Below are 23,675 nucleotides of genomic sequence, written 5' to 3'. Positions count from 1 at the left end.
ATAGTCAGAGAACAATGTGACAGCTAAAGAAGGCACAGAGAAATGTGACATTGCTGGCTTTGAAGATGGAGCCAAATAACATGGGCAGCCTCTAGAATCTGGAAAAGGCAAGGAAACACATTCTCCCCCAGTCTCCAGAAAGGAACGTAGCAACCTGATTTTAGTCTGATGAAATTTATACTGGATTTCTGACTTACAGAACTATAAGGTAATAAGCTTGTTATGTTTTTAATTTGTGGTAACTTGATATGACAGCTATAGAAAACTAATACCATATGTCTTGATTTCATTTTCTTTGGGTTTATTTTATTTGAGATTCATTATGTTTCTTGAATCTGCAAGTTTGCATCTTTCACCAAATGTGCACTGATTATTTCTTTTATTCTTTTAGTTCGACTCCCCTTCTTGTCTCTTTGGGACTCCAGTGATAATAATGCCAGATCTTCTATTATTCATAATAATTCTGTAGGGCTCTGTCCCTTCTTCTGAGTCACTTTTCGCTGTTTAGTTTGGGAGAGTTTTATGGATCTATCCTCACATTTATCAGTTCTACCCCCTGTCATCTATGCTATTAGAGAATATACTCTGAGCTTACCCAGGAACTTTGAGACTGTTCTGTTCTAATTCTGTAGAGACTACTCCCATTCTGCCAATTTTTTCAGACCCACTGTACAGGTTTCCACACAAGTGGGGGTCCATTGTTGCACTCTTCTTTCCCCTCCACAAACTGCATATCTCATGTGGGACCTGTGAAGGCCTTCTTTTTGGCAGATGGTCTGTCCTACTTATACATACTTTAGGTCTTGCGGGATATCTTGCCACTTAGTTTTACTGAAGATGTGGTCCATGGGTTTTATTTTGCTGGCTTCATTTTTGTGTCCATTTTTAGGAGGAGGTTTAAAGGAGAGAGAAAATTATGATGCCATTAGAATTTTGCATCCTTCTTTCAGAATAAGAAATCCTTCTTTTTATTTTTTCCTCAAATTTATTATTCTGAACTTAGTCTTGAGTTGGGATTTTTGACCCTGAGATTCAAACTTTAATTCTAGCCCTTATCCCTCAAACATGGGTTTATGTTGGCCTTTCTAGAGCCCGAATGTGGCCATTTCAAGCAGATAGACTTGATTTGCCCCTTGTTCTGAATACTTCACCACAGAACCCAGCTCTGACAGTGGGTATCCTGTCCAATTCAGCTATGCTCCCAAGTTCCCTCTGAGTCTCATCATTTTATTTATTCTCCTTCCTATAGATTAGGAAATTTAGGCTTAAACAAATTAGGAAAAAAATGCAGATTCCCAGAGTTTCTTCATAACAACATGAACTAACTTACTAGTTTATCCAATATGAACCAGTAATCTCTGGCAGAAATCAGTCCCGTACTACTTCCCACTGAGCCTGAATAGGACCACAAAATCCTCATGAACACAATGTACATGGCATTCACTTTTAGAAACTCCTAGCCCCTATCCAGTGCTTTCTTTTTTTTTTTTTTAATTTTTTTATTTTTTATAAACATATATTTTTATCCCCAGGGACAGGTCTGTGAATCGCCAGGTTTCCAGTGCTCTTTCTAAAACACACTGTATTCTTGTTTTTAACCATGACAATAAATACACTTATTTCTTACATTTAACTTTTATCTAAGTATACCATAATACTGCCTTAATTTTTTGTGTGTGAGGTTCACTATGAATCTTAGATCCTTTTCTTTTGTTATCTCAAATAGAAAGTCCCAATTGTTGTTTTTTTTTTTTTTTTTTTCCCACAGTTTCTCTTCCTCCCCTTCCTCCTTCCTCATTTGTGTACTTTTTTCTTTTTTCTGAGCATTCCTCCCCCAGGCCTTTTTAAACAACAAAGTGAGTGATTTAGAAAAGGAAAACTAATTTAAAACCCTAAATGTGTTCAAAATTGCCCACCAACATCTGTGAGCGATCAGCATATTTTTTTTCCCAAGGCATTTCATAAAATCTTTTAACAATATCTTCAGCATGATTTACATGGATTTGAGTGTTTTTTCCACCCAGTTGTTAAGTCATACTATTTATTAAATTGCACATTTTTATGCTTCAGCACATCTTGTATTGACTATCCAGTGAGAAGAGGCTTTTAATGTTTTATTAATGACTCATTCACTTGTGGCCCGTACCTTCCTTGCTCTCACTGTTGTTGCATTAGGGGCTGCATGAATGAATATTCATTTGGCTCAGCATGTAGGTTTATAAAATCTGCTACCTAAGTCTTATTTTGTAATCAGAACTTCTCTCAGTGATTTTACCTCTTTTCTTCCAGTTTATTTTTTTCTTTCCTTTTTGCTCGACTAACAATAATACATATAAATTTTCTATCCACCTCATACGCTTGATTTTTTTTTTCTTTTCTTTTCTGGTTTTCTGCTGAGACTTGCAATATATCAAAATACCTGAATCCCTTTTATATGATCAAGTTAGCTATAAAATAAAATTGAGAGGAGTGTATCTAGGTCCCTTTGGGCTGAGAAAAAGCAAGTTCTCCATGTTAAGCAATATTGCAGAAAACATATAAATACCTGGAGAAAAGTGAGGGAGTTTCATATTTTTCAAAATTGAAAAGATGATTTTCACTTTTGTCTTGGATCTTTCTGGCCAGTACAGGGCTGGGATGGGTCCCTACTCTTGGGCACATTAACCAGAACTCCACCCAAAGAAAGACCTGAAAATGACTCCTTTCTAAAAGAGACTGTTTGATGTTATAAGAGACAGGAGTTATATCCTGCAGCATTCCCATGCCCAAGAGTGCTGCCAACCCCAGGCCCTGCTACGAGCAACATCATCTTGCATTGAGGAATGAAGGAATGAATTATATACTGTACACTGATGAGGGTGCCAGGTAAAGCTGGTGTTTTCCAGCTGTCTTGGCTGATTCTCACAACACCCCCCTTTTAAGCCTATTTTATCAAAGATTGTCAACAAAATTGAAGGCATGAAACTATTGAGTATTAAGGTGGAAACAAAATTCAAAGCCAGGTCTTTTAATTCCTTATCTCAACTTTTTCCCACCATTCCTCTGTGATGACATCTTCTTGACTGTTCTCCCTGATACCAAGACGACAAACACTTAACAATAGAGTATATAACTGTTGTCTATTTTAATGTATTCTTATTCTTAGATTTTGATTTTTCTTGGCTTTTTGGTATAAATCCTTGCTTCATTCTGTACACTCTTGCTCATTTTGATCTTGTTTAAGTGTGTTAGATGAATATTGCTGTTTTGAAATTAAAATTATTCAGAAACCAGGGTTTATTCATATTAATATGTCTTAGAGCTTATTTGGGTAGGTTGGCTGTCCCACTCAAATTGTCATTGCCCCACTGTTGATAAGGGGAACTTCCTCTGCAGGTAGTTGGAACCCTCTGGTTCTGGCCTTGAGAGTGATCCAATGCCTTTCCCTTCAAGCCGGTGGTAACTGTCTCCCCCTTCATTCCTCCAGCGGTCATTGTCCGTTTGATCTCTTTCTCACATCGTGGGAGTTGCTGTCCTTGTATGCTTGCTGGTGCCTCTGGCAACTTTCCACTGCTCTCTGAGGGGTATGGCTTGGTCTAGAACAGAGCTTCTCAAACTCAAAGCACAGCCGCTCTGGTTAAAATGCATAATCTGATTGAACATATCTGAGGCAGGACCTGAGATCTTTCATTTCTAAGTCGCTCCAGGTGATACCAGTGATCTGGTTTGTAGACCCCTCCTTCTGAGCAGTAAAGTTTGAGAAACCCCACTCTGCTTTCCCTATAGTATAGGCTATTCCCCATTATCCAGATTACCAAGGGGGAGCCAATTTACAGATAATCAAACATCATGGTGAAAACAAGGCCATAGTCAGCCCTTGATTATCCAGGAGTAAATTAACTGTGACAGCTATAGCAGGAACCTGGATCAGAGAGGCCATCTCCCTAGCAGGTGTCCTTAATTAGGTTGATAATTAGGCAGCAGTTAATTAGAGTTTCTGACTGTCACAGTCCAGAAGAATGCCAGCTGGTTGGGTGGGCAGCCCAGGAATGATACTTCTTAATGGGGGCGAAACAATAAGGAGACGACCTGAAGCCTCCTCAGCCAAGGATGTTGTGGGAGGGAGCTGGGAAGGGCCATGAGCACTAACTGGGAAGGACAGAGCTTGCTACAATAGTAGCAAAGGAGACAAAAGGAGTCTTTAGAACAACATGGAGGAGGGGTGCCTGGGTGGCTCAGTTGGTTAAGCGACTGCCTTCCGCTCAGGTCATGATCCTGGAGTCCTGGGAGGGAGTCCCACATCAGGCTTCCTGCTTAGCAGGGAGTCTGCTTCTCCTTCTGACCTCTCTCCTCTCATGCTCTCCCTCAAGTAAATAAATAAAAATTCTTTAAAAAAAAAAAATAGCACAGAGGAGAAAGCATTCAATAGGCTTATATCTGAAAGTTGGCTTCTGAGGGGTCCTATCATGACAAAAATAGGGGTACCTACAATCTGGCCTTGGAGTACTTGCCTACCACTCTGCTCAGACTCTGAAACCCTTGTCAAGGCTACTGACCCTTGCCATGTTCACGATGTTTAATCTGACTGGCTTCTCCTAATTGGACGTGTCATTATGGATGCCTTAAATTACTCCCAAAATGATTTAATCTTGATTATTCTAATAATCTTTCAGTCTGACCCTTTATAGTTTATAACCACTTCCGTGTATACTAGCTTATTCAATCCTGAAAACAGTTTGGGATTGGGCAGGACATTGGTCAGTGCCTCATTTATAGATAAGAGAATTGAAGCCATAAATCACAGAGTAACAGTTTATAATTGAAACTAGAATCTAAGTTTCTTTATTCTCAGGCTGGTCATCTTCCCATCATGTTTCCTGCATTGTCATTTCACTTAACATCCATGCTACACTGAAATAGTTTTAAATTAATCTTACTGAGTGAAGATCCTGAAGAAAACTTTAAAATATCGGTTTCTTTTTTCCCTCCTTTTCTTCTGGAATGCCTGGGGGAAGAAAAGTTGTTTGCTTAAATAGCTTTCTTCTATGGGCTTACTTCATCTACTCATCAGATTAACCTAAAGCTTAGAGAAAATTAGATTCTAAAATAGGAGAGGGGTTGTTTCTGTTTCAATAGTAAATATTGTATACATGAGACAGATTATTCTGTATTATTCCATTCATGCAAAAAGTATGTATATATTTATCCCCATAATATCCCAACCATCTACTTGTTTGGATCATGGAATGGGGAGGGTATCCCAAACATAGAAGAAAACTCTCATGGAGTTTAGGAAACAGAGATAGGAGTACAGGCCACTAGAAGTTGTGGGGCAGAGTACAAGAGAGAAGAGAGTAACAGAATGAAAGAGACAAAGGGCCACAGAAATTAGCATGGATGTCTCCTTGAGTCTTTCCTGAATAATAGGATATAACTCCATGAGGCAGGACAAAAGTCAGAGAGTAATGAGCTGAATGGTTCCCAGAATTCAGACAGTCCTAGAAATTATGTAAATTCACCATTAGCCAGAGTAAAGAGTCCTCCATAATCATTCAAGCCATTCAATAGAAACTTCAAAAAGAGGGGTACCTGGATGGCTCAGTGGGTTAAGCCTCTGCCTTTGGCTTGGGTCATGGTCTCAGGGTCCCGGGATCGAGCCCTGCATCGGGTTCTCTGCTCAGTGGGGAGCCTGCTTCCCTCTCCCTCTCTCTCTCTCTCTCTCTCTCTCTCTGCCTATTATGATCTCTGTATGTCAAATAAAGAAATAAATAAATAAACAAAAAGAAACATCAAAAAGAGCCATATCTTAGAAGCAGGCCAGCCCTTAAATAAAAAAATAAATAACAATTTAAAAAATAAATAAAATCTTTTTTAAAATATATTTTTAAATGAGGCTGCCCTATCCCTAAAATAAAAGGCAACTCCAGATGAATCATAACAAAACTTAAAAAAAAACATCCAAAAGAGTTGAAGATAACCTATCAGAAAAATCCCTTACACACATTTAAGAACAAACAAAAATCCAGACACTCATCAAAATAAAATTTACAATTTCCAGCATCCAATTAAGAATTACCAGACATACCAGGAAACAGAAAAATGTGACCCATAACTAGGAGAAAAATTAGACAATAGAAGCAGGTCCAAAAATTATAGAAATGATGGAATTGACATTAAAGTACATTAAAACAGCTACTATAATTCTGTTTAAATTAATAAAATATTAATATAGATTAATATACTAAGGAAAGAAGTAAAAAATATATAAAAGAACCAAATGGAATTTCTAGATATTATAAACAATCTTGAGATTACTAGATGGGGTGGGGGTGAGAGGTAGGGAAGATGGTGGAGTGAGAGGAACCTAAACTTAACTTGTCCCATGGATAGAACATAACTCCAAAATAACCTCCAAAATGATCTGAAGGCTGGCAGAACAAACTCCACAAATAAAGAGAGAAGAGGCTACATCAAGGAAAGTAGGAAGAGGAAGATATGGTTTGGGACTGAAATGGACCGTGGCGGTCCGTGGTGTGTAGGGAGCAAGTGGCATGGAGAAGGGCAAAACAGACTATCACACTAGGGAGTCTGCACTGGGAAAACAAATCCCCATAACATTTGGCTTTGAAAAGTGAGAGGGGCCAAATCTCATGAGTTCTTATAATCAGCAGGACTTAGGGCCTAGAATTTTAAAAATTAGAGGGCTCGGTCTGGGTGAGTCTCCAGGGCATTAAGAATCTGAGACCCCATTGTTAAGGAGACAGCATTCAAATGGCAGAGATATAGCAGGGAAGAAGCAGTTTGAAAAAATGTCATGGGCAGACTGGAGGGAGAGTGTTTACTCATCTCAGAGGGTGGCCCAGAGAGGCAGGAATCACAGGAAGACCCCTCCAGGAACAAAAGAACTGTCAGGCACCTTTTCCCTCCTCTGCCCCCAAGCACAAACACAGTACCACTTGTGGGAGCCAGCATGGCACCAATATTTCCTACCTGACTTGCTTACACCAAGTTAGCCCCCCATGATGCTTCAGCAGATCCCCACTTCCCAGTCATGTTTGCCTCAGTCCTGGTGCTGCAGGGTTCCTACCTGAGAAGCAGCACAAAACTTGCCAGCACCCTGACTTCCCACCTGCAGTTTTGGCATGGCCTTAGTTCCAGTGGCAGTGGTAACAGGTCTCATTTTGTAAGCAGACCAGCACAAATCTTGTTAAAATGTACTCCATTTAGCCAGGGAACAAACACTGCTCACAACAGGCAAAGAGAGCCTCTCCAGACAACTGGATTGAAGGGTAAAGATGCCAGAACTAAACAGTAGGGCATGAACAACACACCCAGGAATCACTCTGAAGTACCATTCCCTGGGGAACAGGACACACTGCACTGCAGGGCACTACAGGACCTCTTTTTCATAAAGTTATTACTTTCAAGGGCAAGAGATGTAACCTACTTTCCTAATACACAAAAAATAGACATAGAGTTAGACAAAATGAAGGGATAGAGGAATATCTCCCCAGTGAAAGAACAGGACCAAACCACAACAAAAGACCAAAGTGAAAATGATATAAGTAATACGCCTGATAGAGATTTTAGAGTAATGATCATAAAAATACCCACTGAACTTGAGAAAAAGTGGAGGACATTAGTGTAACCCTTTATAAAGAGATTAAAAAAAAAAGAACCAGTCAGAGATGAAGAAGATATAAATGAACTTTAATATACACTTGATGAAATAAATAGAAAGCTAGATGAAACAGAGGAATGAATCAATGACCTGGAAGACTGAAAATTGGAAATTAATAAATCTGAGCAAATTAGAGTTATGCAAACTGAGAATAGTCTTAGGGAATTTGTAATTTCATCATACGTAATAACATTCATAATATAAGAGTCCCAGAAGAAGAAGAAGAGAGAAAGGGGAGTAGAAAATTTATTTGAAGAAATAATAGCTGAAAAATTTCCTAATCTGGGGAAGGACACAGATATCCAGATCCAGGAGGCACAGAGATTCTCCCTAAAAAAACTGACCCAACAAGATCCACATGACACACAATAATTAAAAGTAGTGATAAAGAAAAAGTTTTAAAGGAAGCAAGAGAAAAGACAGTTAAATACAAGGGGAAATCCCAAAGGCTTTCAGCAGATTTTTCAGCAGAAACTTTTCAGGTCAGAAGAACTTGGCATGATATATGCAGAGTGCTGAAAGGAAAAACTCTGCAGCCAAGAATACTCTACCCAACAAGGCTATCATCAGAAAAGAAGGAGACATAAAGAGTTTCCAAGACAAACAAAAGCTAAAGGAGTTCATGACCACTAAATAAGTCCTACAAGAAATATTAAAGGGGACTTTTAAGTGGAAAGGAAAGACCAAAAGTGAGAGTATGAGAAGTAAAAAACAAAGCAGTAAAAATAAGTATTTCTGTAAAAATCAGTCAAGGAATTCATCAAAACAAAAGGATGTTATGATGACACCATAACCTAGAACATGGGGTAGGGAGAGAAGTAAGAAATGGGTCCAAACTTGAGCAACCATCAGAACTTGCAGAAGTTGTTATATATAACCCTATATATAGGTTATATATATAAAAGATTATATATATATATATATGAACCTATATAAGGTTATATATATACATATATGTGTATATTTATAACATAAATACATATGTATATATATACATATACATGTATATATATAACCTATTATAGGGTTATATATAACAACTTCTGCAAGATATATATATGTATATATATAACCTTACATAGGTTCATATATATATGGGTTATATATAACCTATATATAACTCTATATATACTCCTATATATAGGGTTATAAAACAGAAAAAATATATATATACATATATATATGTATATATATATAAGACAGAAGCAACTTGCAGAAGATGTTATATATAAACCTAATGGTAACCACAAATCAAAAACCAGTAAGAGATATGCAAAGAATAAAGAGAAAGGAATCCAAGTATATCACTAAAGAAAGCCAACAAACCGTGAAAGAGAGTAAGAGGAGAAAGGATCAGAGAAAAACTATAAAACCAACCACAAATCAAGTAATAAAATGGGAATAAATACATATTATCAATAATTACTTTGGGGCACCTGGGTGGCTCAGTGGGTTAAGCTTCTGACTTCGGCTCCGGTCGTGATCTCAGGGTCCTGGGATCAAGTCCCACATCAGGCTCTGCTCAGCAGGGAGCCTGCTTCCCCCTCTCTTTCTGCCTGCCTCTCTGCCTGCTTGTGATCTCTCTCTCTCTGTGTCAAATAAATAAATAAAATATTATTTTAAAAAAATAATAATTACTTTGGATGTAAATGGACTAAATGTTCTAATCAAAAGACTTAGGATGATGGAGTAGACAAAATATAAATAAAATAAATATAAAATAAATAAGACCCATCTATATGTTGTCTACAAGTGAGGAGATGAAAAGACACATATCATGCAAATGATGTCAAAAGAAAACTTGGGTAGCATTACTTATATCAGACAAAATGGACTTTAAACAAATACTGTAACAAGAGAAAAAGAGGGATACTAAGTAGTAAGAAAGGGGACAATCCAACAAGAAGACATAGAAATTATATACCGAACATAGGAGCACCCAAATACATAAAAGTTAATAACAAACATAAAGGAACTAATATATAGTAACACAATAGTAGTAGGGGACTTCAATAATCAATCTACCTGGATGGACAGATCATCCAAACAGAAAATCAATAAGGAAACAATGGCTTTGAATGATATGCCAGACCAGATGGATTTAACAGATACATTCAGAACTTCTACAAAATACACATTCTTTTCAAATGCACATGGAACATTCTCCAGAATATATCACATATTAGGCCACAAAACAAGTCTTAACAAATTCAAAAAGATTGAAGTCATACCATGCATCTTTTCTGACCACAACACTATGAAACTAGAAATCAACCACAAGAAAAAATCTGGAAAGAGTACGAATACAAGGAGGTTAAATAGCATGCTACTAAACAATGAATGGGTCAACCAAGAAATCAAAGAAGAAATAAAAATTTCACGAAAATGAAAACACAATGGAGCAAAACCTTTGGGATGCAGCAAAAGTGGTTCTAAGAAGGAATTTTATAACAATTCAGGTCTACCTTAAGAAGCAAGAAAAATCACAAAAATCACAACCTAAACTTACGTCTAAAGGAGCTAGGAAAAAAACAAACAAAACCTGAAATCAGCGGAAGGAAGGAAATAATAAAGATTAGAACAGAAATAAATGATTCAGAAACTAAAAAAACCAATAGAACACATCAATGAAACCAGTAGATGATTCCTTGAAAAGATCAACAAAATGGATAAATCTCTAGCCAGTCTCATCAAAAAGATGGGGGGGGGGCAAATAAACAAAATCAGAAATGAAAGAGGAGATCTAGCAATAGACACCACAGAAATATAAAGTATTATAAGAGAATATTATGAAAAATTATATGCTAATAAATTGGACAGCATGTAAGAAATATGTAAATTCCTAGAAACATATAACCTACCAAAAGTGAAGTAGGAAGAAAAAGAACATTTGAACAGACTGATTACCAGCAATGAAATTGAATCAATAATCAAAAAACTCCCAACAAACTAAAGTCCAGGATCAGAAGGCTTTTAGGGGCAATGATACCAAATATTTAAAGAAGAGTTAATCTTTATTCTTCTCCCAACTATTACAAAAAATGAAAAAAGAAAAACTTCCAAATTCATTCTCCAAGTCCATTATCACCCTGATACCAAAACCAGATAAAGATACCAAAAAAGAGAGAGAGAAAGAGGCAGAGAGCACACTACAAGCCAATATTTCTGATAAACAAAGATGCAAAAAACCTCAACAAAATACTAACAAACCAAATCCAACAATACATTAAAAAAATCATCCACCACAATTAAATGGAATTTATTCCCAAGATGCAAGCATGGTTCCATATTCACAAATCAATCAATGTGATATATTGCATCAATAAGAGAAAGAATAAAAACTATGTGATCATTCCAAGAGATGCAGAAGAAGTATTTGACAAAGTCCAACATCCATTCATGATAAAAACCTTCAACAAAGTGGGCTTAGAGGGAACATACTGGAACATAATAATGGCATTATATGAAAAACCCACAGCTAACATCATACTCAATGGGGAAAAACAGAGCTTTTCCCCTAACGTCAGGAACAAGACAGGGATTTCCATTCTCACCACTTTTATTCAACATAGTACTGGAAGTCCTAGCCACAAAACTAGACAATAAAAAGAAATAAAAGTATCCAAACTGGTAAAGAAGTAAAACTTTCACTATTTTCAGATGATATACTATATATGGGAAACCGTAAAAACTCCACCAAAAAATTACTAGAACTGATAAATGAATTCAGTAAAGTCACAACATAAAAAATCAATGTACAGAAATCTGTTGCATTCCTAAACACTAATGGTGAGGCAGCAGAAAGGGAAAGTAAGTAAACAGTCCATTTACAACTGCACCAAAAAGAATGAAATGTCTAGGAATAAATTTAACCAAAGAGGTAAAAGATCTACACTCTGAAAACTATAAAATCTGGGCAAAAGAAATTCAAGACAATGAAAAGAAATGGAAAGACATGCCATGCTCATGGTTGGAAGAACAAATATTGTTAAGATGTCTAAACTACCCAAAGCAATCTACACATTTTATGCAGTCCCTATCAAAATACTAACATTATTTTTTCACAGAGCTAGAATAAACAATCTTAAAATTTGTATAGAAACACAAAAGACCCAAAGTAATTTTGAAAAACAGAAAAAAAAACTGAGGATACCAAAATTCTAGACTTCAAGAGATATTTCAAAGCTGTAGTAATTAAAATAGTAATATACTGGCATAAATATAGACACATAGATCAATAGAACAAAATAGAAAAACCCTGAAATATACCCACAATTATATGGTCAATTATTCTTTGACAAAGCAGGAAAGAATATCCAATGGAAAACAGAAAGTCTCCTCTACAGATGGTGTTAGGAAAACTGGACAGCTACATGTAAAAGAATGAAACTGGATCACTTTCTTAAAAAACACACAAAAATAAACTCAAAACAGATTAAAGACCTAAATGTGAGACATGAAACGTAAAATTCCTAGAAGAGAGCACAGGCAGTAATTTCACTGATATCAGCTGTAGCGACTTTTTTTTTAAAGATATGTCTCCTGAGGTAAGCAGAAATAAACTATTGGGACAACATCAAAATAAAAAGTTCCTGCACAGTATAGGAAACAACAAAACCAAAAGACAATTTACTGAATGAAAGAAGATATTTACAAATGACATATCCGATACAGGGTTAGTATCCAAAGTATATAAAGAACTCATGCAACTCAACACCCCAAAACCAAACAATCCAATTAGAAAATAGGCAGAAGACATGAACAGACACTTGCCCCCCAAAAAGACATCCCACTGTCCAACAGACACATGAAAAATGCTCAACATCACACATCATCAGGGAAATACAAATCAAACCTACAATGAGAAATCACTTCATACCTGTCAGAATGGCTAAAATCAACATCACAAGAAACAACAGGTGTTGGTGTGAGGATTTGGAGAAAAAGGAACCCCTTCTGCACTGCTGGTGGCAATGCAAACCCATGTAGTCACTATGGAAAATGGTATGGAGGTTCTTGAAAGAGTTAAAAATAGAACTACCTTACAATCCAGTAATTGCACGAGTGCGCATTTACCCCCCAAATACAAAAATACTAATTCAAAGGGATACCTGCCCTCCTATGTTTATTGCATCATTATTTATAATAGCCAAACTATGGAAGCATCCAAGGGTCCATCAATAAATAAATAGATAAAGAATGGTAATATAGGGCACCTGGATGGCTCAGCCATTTTGTACTGCTTTTTAAAAAATGAATTGTCGGGGCGCCTTGGTGGCTCAGTCAGTTAAGCGTCTGCCTTCAACTCAGGTCATAATCCCAGAGTCCTGGGATTGAGCTCTGTATCAGGCTGCCTGCTCAGCAGAGAGCCTGCTTCTCATTCTGCCTCCTGCTCCCCCTGCTTGTGCACGCTCTCTCTGTCTCACTCTTGTTCTATCTCAAATAAATCAAATCATTAAATAAATAAAAAGGGATTGTCATTCTTACTTTGAACGCAATATAATGCTCTCTGTAGAAGTTTTGAAAGTAGTAACAGTATAAGGAGACCAGAGAAACAGTTAGAGTACTCATATGATCCTGTTTCCTGGGAACAACACCCATTCTTAATGTTTGCAATATTTTCTGCTGGTCATTTTTCTTTGCATTTTAAAATTTGAGGTCAAATTGTATAATTTTGGTTTTATTTTTTAATTCATGCTTTTAATGAATATATTTTATTGTGTATCATCTCATAAACTATGTCCTAAAAAATCCTTTGTAAATCTCACTTCTAATAAGTGCATAACATTCTTTAAGGGGCAAAAAAACTCTGAAAATTAAGAAAAAATCACCGGATAGGAAAAAATGTATGGATTAGATCCTGCAAAAGAATAGATTAGTGAATTTAAACACATAACAGTAGATGGTAATAGTATCCAAAATGCATATAGAGTATCCAAAAAACTATCCAAAAGGAAGCACAGGGATATAAAAGACTGAAAATAAATGAACAGGGCCTCAGTGACCTATGGGGATAATATCAAGTACTCTACTGTACTTGAACTACTAGAAGGAGAAAAGGAGGGACAGAAACATATATTTGAAGGAATAATGGCTCCCTAATTTCCCAATTTGATCTAAACTACATACATTCATTGAGTCTAAGAAGCTCAATGAACCCAAAAAGGGAAAATAACTACCCTCCAAAAAACACAGTAAGACACATCAAATTCCTGAAAACAGTGTTAAGCAGAAAACCTTAAGAGGGATCAAAAGAAAAAAAAGACGTCTTACCTAAAGAGGAACAAAGAATATTCATAGATTTCTTATCAGAAACTATGTAAGCCAGAGCAATGGAAAACATTTTAAAATTGCTGAAAGAAAGTAATTCTACTTAGAATTCTGTGATCACTAAAAATAATGAAAGGCAAAATGAAGGTTTTTTTTTTCCAGAAAAAAAATCTAGGACAGAATAGCACAAAAGGTGGGATGGAGAGTGGAAGTATAAGTTTCTTATGTTATTATTGAGGTTGTACAATAACCTGCTATAGGTTAACATAACAAGTGTGAACATTTTCAAATGTAAGTCAAATCATGTCAGCTCTCTGCTTAAAACCCTCCAATGGCATTCCGCTTCACTCAAAATGAAAGCTACAGTCTAAAACATCATATGAAGTTGGGTGTAATCTGAACCGACCCTCAATTCCCACTGCCACTGTGACCTCAATTAACAATACATTGGCAGACAAAATTAACAAGACAGTAAACAACAAGTGTTGGAGAGGATAGGGAGAAAAGGGAACCCTCTTACACTGTTGGTGGGAATGCAAGTTGGTGCAGCCACTTTGGAAAAGAGTGTGGAGATTCCTTAAGAAATTAAAAATAGAGGGGTGCCTGGGTGGCTCAGTGGGTTAAGCCGCTGCGGCTCAGGTCATGATCCCAGGGTCTTGGGATCGAGCCCCGCGTCCGGCTCTCTGCTCAGCGGGGAGCCTGCTTCCTCCCCTCTCTCTCTGCCTGCCTCTCTGTCTGCTTGTGATCTCTGTCAAATAAATAAATAAAATCTTTAAAAAAAAAAAGAAATTAAAAATAGAGCTTCCCTATGACACTGTAATTGAACTACTGGATATTTACCCCAAAGATACAGATGTAGTGAAAAGAAGGGCCATCTGTACCCCAATGTTCATAGCAGCAATGGCCACAGTCGCCAAACTGTGGGAAAGAACCAAGATGTCCTTCAACAGAAGAATGGATAAAGAAGATGATGTCCATATATACAATGGAATATTACACCTCCATCAGAAATACCCAGCTTTTGCATCAACATAGACGGGACTAGAGGAGATTATGCTGAGTGAAATACGTACGTGAAGTAGAAAGAGTCAATTATATGGTTTCATTTTCTTGTGGAGCATAAGGAATAACATGGAGAACATCAGAAGGAAAGGAAAAGTGAGTTGGGCGAAATCGGAGGGGCAGATGAAGCATGAGAGACTGTGGACTCTGAGAAACAAACTGAGGGTTTTAGAGGGGAGGTGGGTAGGGGGATAGGTGAGCCTGGTAGTGGGTATTAAAGAGGGCAAGTATTGCATGGAGCACTGGGTGTAGTGCATAAATAATGAATCTTGGAACACTGAAAAAATAATAACAATAATACATTGGCAGAAATTAATGTTTATGAGTCTTCTTTCTGTTATAAAGTTTCATCATAATTCATGATTATCTTTTCCTTGGAAATTATGCAATATTCTTTTTAAGACTTAAGGTACATGCTAAATAATACTACTTTCTTTTTCCTTGTCTGTAATTCACTCTAACAAAGAATTTCTTGCAAGTTCACATCACTCCCACTTTGCCAAATAGTCCTTCCTCCTAGAATTGAGGTCAGAGCAGAAGTTCCTGCTTGCTGGGATTTTGGTTGAGATAGATTTGAATTCATAAATCAATTTAGGGAGAATTGACATCTTAATACTGATTCTTCAAAATATATGAAGCAAAAACTGATAAAACCGTAAGGTGAAATAAATTCATAATTATGGTTGGAAATTTCAATATCCTTCTCCCAACAATCAGTAAAACATATATACTGACCATCAGTAAGGAAGTAGAAGACTTGACCAGTATTACCAACCAACTGATTAACATATATAGAACATTCCACCCAGCAACAGAATACACATTCTTTCCAAGTGCACTTGGACAATTTACTAATATATTACACAGTTGAACAATAAAACAAGTCTCAGTAAATTTTAAGCATAGTCAAGTCATAGAAAGTATGTTCTCTGACCACAGTGGATTGAAAATGGGAATCAATAGAAAACTACCTAAAAAATCTCAAATATTTGTAAACTAAGTAACATACCTCTAAGTAACCAATGGAATGAATAATTGGATTCTATATACTAGCAACAAGCAGAAATTGAAATTTAAAAAACAATGCTATTTACACTATTGCAAAAATTATGAAAATTTTAAGGATAAGTGTGAAAAAAAGTATAAGATCTGTACACTGAAAACTACAAAACATCACTGAGACAAATCAGAGCAGACTTAAATGGAAAGATGTGTTAATCTTTAGCGTATGGTTTTTGTAGTACTAACTTCTCAGCTTTTTTCTCCTAGCTTTCTGTTGCTGGTTGTGAATTTGTTAAATAAGCAACCTTCAAGTAAATGAATTGTTACTGTATAAAAGTAGATTTAAAAACTCAAAAGTGATTACAAAGAGAGTTTGGAATAATTCAGTAATGAGAAACACATCAAAACCTACTTTACTGTAACTGTTATTGGTCAAAATAGAGACCTTCGTGCGCTGTGACCTTGGAAATCATTCATGGAAGGGGCTGGGAAGTCGTGGGATGTACCCTGCATTGATTATAGGACTAGAAGGTTGGCCAAAATTGTCTCTTTTTTCCCTTTGTAAAATAGTCTAATTTTTCTCTCTTCACCTAAGGAGGAGGCATTTCCCCTTCCCCTCAACCAGATTTGATTAAGGTATTTTATATATTCTTAGTCACTAGCTTTAATGTTAAGCCTCACAAATTTAGAATAAAGAAATTTCGACTTGACATAACCAACATACAGATTTTGGCATATTGCATTTAATTGCATTCAAATACATAGAATATATACGGTGGAACAATAGAGAAACAATAGGCCAGGTCTAGTGAGGAATTCTAAAAGCTGGGTAATGAGCACAGACAGGACACCATTGCTCATACACCAATCTAGCTTTTAACTCCTTCTTTCCAGCAACTTCTGTCTGCAGTACTCCAAGTCAGGAGACATTTTTAAAAATCCTATTTCTGCTTTTCTAAATCTAGGGCGCAGTACAATTGCCATTTCTCAGACTCCTCCTCCCAGCACCTAGCACAGGATTTCTTTAGGCTCTCTATTAAAACTACTGTTCTAGGGGCGCCTGGGTGGCTCAGTGGGTTAAAGCCTCTGCCTTCGGCCCAGGTCATGATCCCAGGGTCCTGGGATCGAGCCCCACATCAGGCTCTCTGATCAGCAGGGAGCCTGCTTCCCTTCCTCTCTCTCTGCCTGCCTCTCTGCCTACTTGTGACCTCTGTCTGTCAAATAAATAAAGAAAATCTTAAAAAACAAAACAAAAAAAAATCTACTGTTCTAAATTCCAATCCTAAAATGTCCGTTAGGAAGCTTGCTGGAGATCTGTTCAGTGCCCATTCAGGCTCTCCTGTCACCGGAGAGTTTCACCGGAGAGTTTCCTGAATCAAATTCGTGACGTGCTTTGTAACTGCCTCGGCTAGAGGAGAGCTGGGCGCGGGGTCGGCACCGGACACCTGTTCCGGGCGCGGCCGCGGCGGCGGGAAGAGAGCGCGCGGCGAAGGGCGCGTGTAGGCGAACGCGCACGCACACGCGCGCCCGGCCGCCCTGGGACCAGGAGGGAGAGCGTTTCCAGGCGACGCGGACGTGGGGAGGGGGTCGCCACGTTCTCACAGGCGGCCTGGGTTACATAAGCGAGCGTGGCGAGGAGGGCGCTCCGATTGCGCGGGGACTCGGGCTGTGTCTGCCCTGCCCTCCCCCGGGTGGGGTCGTGGCCCTGCGGGACTGGCCTCCCACGCCGCGCGGGGGACACCGCCCCAGCATTGCGCCCGCCTCCGCCAGTGGTAGCCGCGGCCGCGAGCGGCCGCCCCCAGACGCGCGTGGCTTTCTGCGAAGGCGGCGGCCGCGGTCCCGCCGCCCGGCCCCAGGCAGCGGAGCATCCTCTCGCCTAGGCTTCTTCCGTCCCGGCCTACAGCGCCGCAGCCTCGCAGCTATGAGTCCCGAACCAGTCCCGCCGCCGCCGCCCCCGCCGCAGTGCCCCGGCTGCGACTGCGGGGAGCCGTTCGCCAAGCGCTTGGAGAAGGGCGACGAGGCCTTCCGCGCCGGAGAGTATGAAATGGCAGCGGAGCTCTTTCGCTCGATGCTGGCCGGGCTGGCGCAGCCCGACCGCGGCCTGTGCCTGCGGCTGGGGGACGCGCTGGCTCGCGCGCGCCGTTTACCGGAGGCCCTGGGCGCGTTCCGTGGCGCCGCGCGGCTCGGGGCGCTGCGGCCCGAGGAGCTAGGGGAGCTGGTGGGCAGCCTCGCGTGCGCCCTGGGCCGGCGCGAGTGGCGGCTGCAGGATGGGAGGCCGGGCCGCGCCCCCGAGGAGCCTCGTGAGGAGCAGCCGGCCTCTGCGCCCGTCGCGCCCCGTGACCTGCTGGGCTGTCCGCGCTGCCAGCGGCTGCTCCATAAGCCGGTGACCCTACCGTGCGGGCTAACGGTGTGCAAGCGCTGCGTGGAGTCGGGGGCGGCCCGGCCGCAGGCCCGGCGAGTCAACGTGGTGCTGAACGGCCTGCTGGAGAAGTGCTTCCCGGCCGAGTGTCGCGTGCGCAGGCTGGCGGGCCAGGCGCGGACTCTGCAGCGCCAGCAGCAGCCCGAGGCCGCGCTGCTCAGGAGCGACCAGGCTCTGGATCTGGGTAAGTCGGCCTTGGGAGCTGGCCCGCCAGCCTTGCCCACCTGTCGAGTAGCAGTGGTGGACATGGAGAGGTTTGTTTAGGCTTAGGGGCTGTTTTCTTCCGAAGATGGTAAGGTCAGACAGCAACCGGGATGGCTGGTGTCAGAGGCCAGCTGGGCCTCCGTAGTCCTGTCTTTGGCAGAACCTGCAAGGCCAAGCCTGCCTTTCACTCCCATCTGAGCTGTCTAGAAGTGAGAGGATGATCAAGTATTTTTATTTGTCCCGCAGGAAAATGCACATAACTCGAGGCGCACAAACGGAGGGCCTTGGTGATGAGGATTTGCTCTGGGGGTTTCAGCTAAAGAATTCAGGAAGGATCCCCTTCTGCTTTTATTACTTGCACATTCTCTCTCAAAGGGCATTAGATGTTGTTATGATGTGATTAGCTTATTAGATAGTTGTATTAACTGGTGTCTCTGTTTAATTTTTAAAAAATAAAATCTGCGACCACCACCAGGCTCTTTGACCCCTCCCCCCACCTGTTAAGAATGTGTAGTTTAAAAGACCAGACTTCCTTTTGCTACAGGTTGTATGTGATTTAAACCACTAGCCAAGAAGAATTGGTTTAATTTTTTGTTACTAAAAGAATCTTGTGTGCTGTAGTAGTCATTATGCATTTTATTTTAAATTTAAATTTAGAGTTAAGGTTTTCCCTTTTAGCGGGTGCACCTGTGTTTAAACTGGGGGATTCTTTGTTGAAGTACAGCAGTGAAATTGCGTTATATAACAAGTATTCTGTACTATTTTTGCAGCCAATATATCCACACTTTAGCAGGCTGATTATTTTTGAATTTTCATCTATCTTGTTTATGTGTATGTAGCATGGAGCAGCACTATCCAGTGGAAATACTGTGTAAGCCACATAATTTAGTTTTAAATTTCCTTTTAGCCACATGTAAAAAGTGAATAGAAGCAGATGAGATTTATCTTAATATTTTTAAAACATATACATCCAGAATATTATTTCAACATACCTTCAATGTTAAAAAAAAATGGAGATTTTACTTAAAAAAACTTTCAAATGCATTGTGTATTTTACATGTGCTGCCTACCCCAATTTGGATACAAAATTTTCATCAGAAATACTTCCTTTATATTTTAGTTTCATAGAATTTAGAGTTGAAAAAGTGGATTGTCATACTGAAATTGTTCCAAATTCAAAGTTTCAGCTTTTAAATTTAAATTTAAATTAGTTGAAATTAAAAAGTAAATATCTCTGTTACCCTGTTGCTTCAGCCCCATTTCTGTTGCCTGCTAGCCACACTAGTAGCTGGTAGCTACTGTCTTAGACAATAGAAGTATAGAATTTTTAAAAACAGTTGTTGGGGTTCCTGGGTGACCAAGTCAGTTAAACGGCCGACTCTTGATTTTGGCTCAGGTCAGGATCTCAGAGTCCTGAGATCATACCCAGTGGCAGGCTCCCTGCTCAGTGGGGAGTCTGCTTCTCTCTGTCTCTCTCTCTCTCCCCTTCTCCCCATCTGCCCCTCCCCCTGCTCATGCTCTCTCTAAAAGAAATAAATCTTAAAGATTAAAAAGAAAACAGCTGCTGGAAATGTAGAAGATCACAATATCAACTGTTGGAGATGATGGAGAAAATGAGAACTATCATATGCTACAGATGGTCTGCAAATTATACACCTGGAAAATTGTTTGGTAGTATTTGAAATGTTAGATAGGTCCTTTGAGCAGTTTCAGTAAGGTTTGCATGTATGTGCACTGAAAGAATGTACAAGAATGTGCAAGAGTGTATATCCTTAAGTAGAGATAGCCCTGAAGGGGAAGCAACCCAAATGTCCAATAAGAATGCAGTAAGGGACTATAATATGATGCCTTTTGAAATACTATACAGAAAGAAAGTAAACCAGCTACAGTTGCACACTACAATGTGAAGAAATCACAAACACAATGTTGGGTGAAAGAAGCCAGACTCAAAAGCATTTCTACTGTCTATTTCTATTTGAAAATCCAAACAGGGAAAATTACTATAGCATATTATAAGTAAGGGCAATGGTTACCTTTGGGAAGCAAAATATTAGCAGACTGAATCCAGTGGTACACTTAAAACACATCATGATCAAATAAAGTTTTCATTTAATCCTTGTATATCTGCCAATGTAATTCATACATCTATAGAATAAAGAAAAATCATATGACCTGTGTTAACATCTTTTAGGAAAGTAGGAATACAGGGGGACCGTCTTAATATATTAAGGAATATCTACAAGAATCTGTAGCAGGGAAATACAAATCAAAACAATGAGATATACCACACAGTTGTGAGAATGGCTAAAATTAACAACTAAGGAAACAACCGATGTTGGCGAGGATGTGGAGAAAGGGGGACCCTCTTACATTGTTGGTTGGAATGCAAGCTGGTGCAACCACTCTGGAAAACAGTAGGAGATACCTCAAAAATTTGAAAATATAGTTTCCCTATGACCCAGCAATTGCACTACTGGGTATTTAGCCAGAGGATACAAAAATAGTGATTTGAAAGAGCACATGGACCCCACTGTTCATAGCAGCAATGTCTACAATAACCAAACTATGGAAAGAGCCCACATGTCCATTGACAGGTGAATGGATAAAGATGTATATATATGAAATGGAATATTCCTCAGTCATCAGAAAGAACGAAATCTTGCCATCTCTAATGACATGGATGGAAATGGTATTATGCTAAGTGAAATAAGTCAGAGAAAGTCAAATACCATATGATTTCACTCATATGGAATATAAGAAGCCAACAGATGAATATAGGGGAAAGGAAGGGAAAGTAAAATAAGATAAAAATGGAGAGAGAGGCAAACAATCAGAGACTCTTAACTCTAGGAAACAAACAGGGTTGCTGGAGGGGAGGCGGGTGGGGGAAGGGATAGTTGAGTGATAGGCCTTAAGGAGAGCACTTGATATGTGTAATATATGCAGCTGATGAATAACTAAATTCTACCCCTAAAACTAATAATACACTGTATGTTAACTAAATTGAATTTACATTTAAAAAAGTCTTAAGCGACCATCATAATGATGAAATACTGACTGTTTTCCCACTGAAGGAAAAGGTGACAATGGTGTTTGCTGCCATCGCTGCCATTTTGCATTGTGTTAAGATTCTAGCTGGTGCAACGAGGAGAAAAAAGATATTGAGATTGGAAAAATAAAACATTATTTGTAGATGACATGTTGGAGTACATAGGTACTTCAGAGGAACATTTGAACTCTTAGAAATTATAAGTGGATTATCAAGATTGTTGACTAGAAGGTAATACAGAAAGATCAGTGGTAATTATATATACTTAGTCAAAAAAAAAGAATAGAAAATCCACTTATATAATTATGTAATCAAAAAAATCATCAGAGTAGATCTTGAAATACCTGAAAGTTGTTCAAGACCTCTATACTGAAAATACAACGCATTTCTGCGAGAAATTAAATAAGTGAAAGACGTCAGTTTTGTGCATATTGAACCACAGATTCAGTGAATTCTCAGTCAAAATCTCAGCTCATGGTTTGGGTGGAAATTGATGAATGGCCAAGGCAATAATGAGGAAAAAAAATAAGAAAGCTGGAGAACTGACACTGTAAGATACAGAGGCTTAGTATAATACAGCTACAGAAATTAGCACAGAGTTGTATTGGCCCAAGTATAGATAGATAGAAAAGAGGGGTGCCTGGGTGGCTCAGTGGGTTGGAGCCTCTGCCTTTGGCTCAGGTCATGGTCCCGGGGTCTTGGGATCGAGCCCCCCGTCAAGCTCTTGGCTCTGAAGAGAGCCTTCTTCCTCCTTTCTCTCTGCCTGCCTCTCTGCCTACTTGTGATCTCTGTCTGTCAAATGAATAAATAAAATCTTTTAAAAAATTAAAAAAAAATAGTCTTAGTCTGTTGCTTATCCATTTGGGAAAAAATGAACCTAGATGCTCATTGCACATCACACATGGAAATTATAATCAGATTATCTAAAAGAAATCACAGAATATTTTCATAAACTTAGGGTAGGTGTTACTTTTTAAGACACAAAAATCATAACCATATAGGAAAAGATAGATAAATTTGATTTAATTAAAATGAATAATTTCTGTTCCTCAAAGACTTCCGAAAAGAGTAAAAAGGTGATGGGTATTTGTAATATGTATCTAAATGAGAATGTCGTTTCAGAATACTGTAAAGAATGTGTGTACTTCAAGAGCAAAAAAGGAAGTCTGTCTAATAGGCAGAGTTGAACAGGTGCTTTGTAAAACTAGATATCAAAATGGGCAATAAATATATGGAAGGGTGATCAATGTAATTACTTACCAAATGCAGATTTAAAATAAGATATTAAATCATACCTGAAAATGAAAAAGAGTAACTATCTAGTATTGGAAGCAATCGAAACTCTTACATTGCTGGTGGAATGAAAACTGGTGCAAGTTAAGTATGTTTGGGAGTGCTTACTAAAGATAAACATAAACATAACTTCTGGCACAGTATTTCCATTTTTTAGTATGTGCCAAGTAGAAATTAATGCTTATGCCAACAAAAGACATCTGTAAGAATCTTCATGGCAGATATATATACACATGCACACACACACACACACACACACACACACATATATATATACACATAAATATATGCCAAAAATATTTCGATAACAACCCACCAGTAGAATGAGTATATAAATCAAGTCATACAGTGTATTATGCAGCAGTTTTTTTTTTTAAAGAAACAGACATACAGCAATATGGAGGAATCTCAGAAAATGATAGTGACAGATACAGATACAGAAGAGTACATTCTATTCAGAAGCAGGTGAAAGTAATCCATGGTGATAGAAGTCAGAATGGTGGTTACCTTTAGGAAAGGTGTACCACCCTGGAAAGTATGCAAAGGAGGCTTCTTAGGCCCTGATCTGGATAGTGATCACTCAGGTGTATATGTATATAAAAGTTCAAGATACACGCTTAAGATTTGTAGCCTTGACTTTGTAAGTCCTACATCATTTTGAACAACCCATGAGGAGTACTGCCGTTTATTCTTTTTATTCACCAGGACCACTACTT

The 23,675-nt window shown here is 38.8% G+C and overlaps 1 protein-coding gene across 1 annotated transcript; it reads left to right on the top strand.

Annotated features, from left to right (window-relative positions):
• Positions 1–17,443: 17,443 nt before the first annotated feature.
• LONRF2 (LON peptidase N-terminal domain and ring finger 2) lies at positions 17,444–18,726 on the top strand. Its single transcript, XM_082743763.1, has one exon. The coding sequence runs from the start codon at positions 17,916–17,918 to the stop codon at positions 18,675–18,677; it is 762 nt and encodes a 253-aa protein (XP_082599889.1). The 5' UTR covers positions 17,444–17,915; the 3' UTR covers positions 18,678–18,726.
• Positions 18,727–23,675: the final 4,949 nt, after the last annotated feature.

Source organism: Mustela nivalis (assembly GCF_964662115.1).
Source record: "Mustela nivalis genome assembly, chromosome: 8".
In the NCBI taxonomy this organism is placed as follows: Eukaryota; Metazoa; Chordata; class Mammalia; order Carnivora; family Mustelidae; genus Mustela; species Mustela nivalis.
Note: the sequence above shows the minus strand (reverse complement) of the source record. Positions and strands in the feature narration are given on the sequence as shown.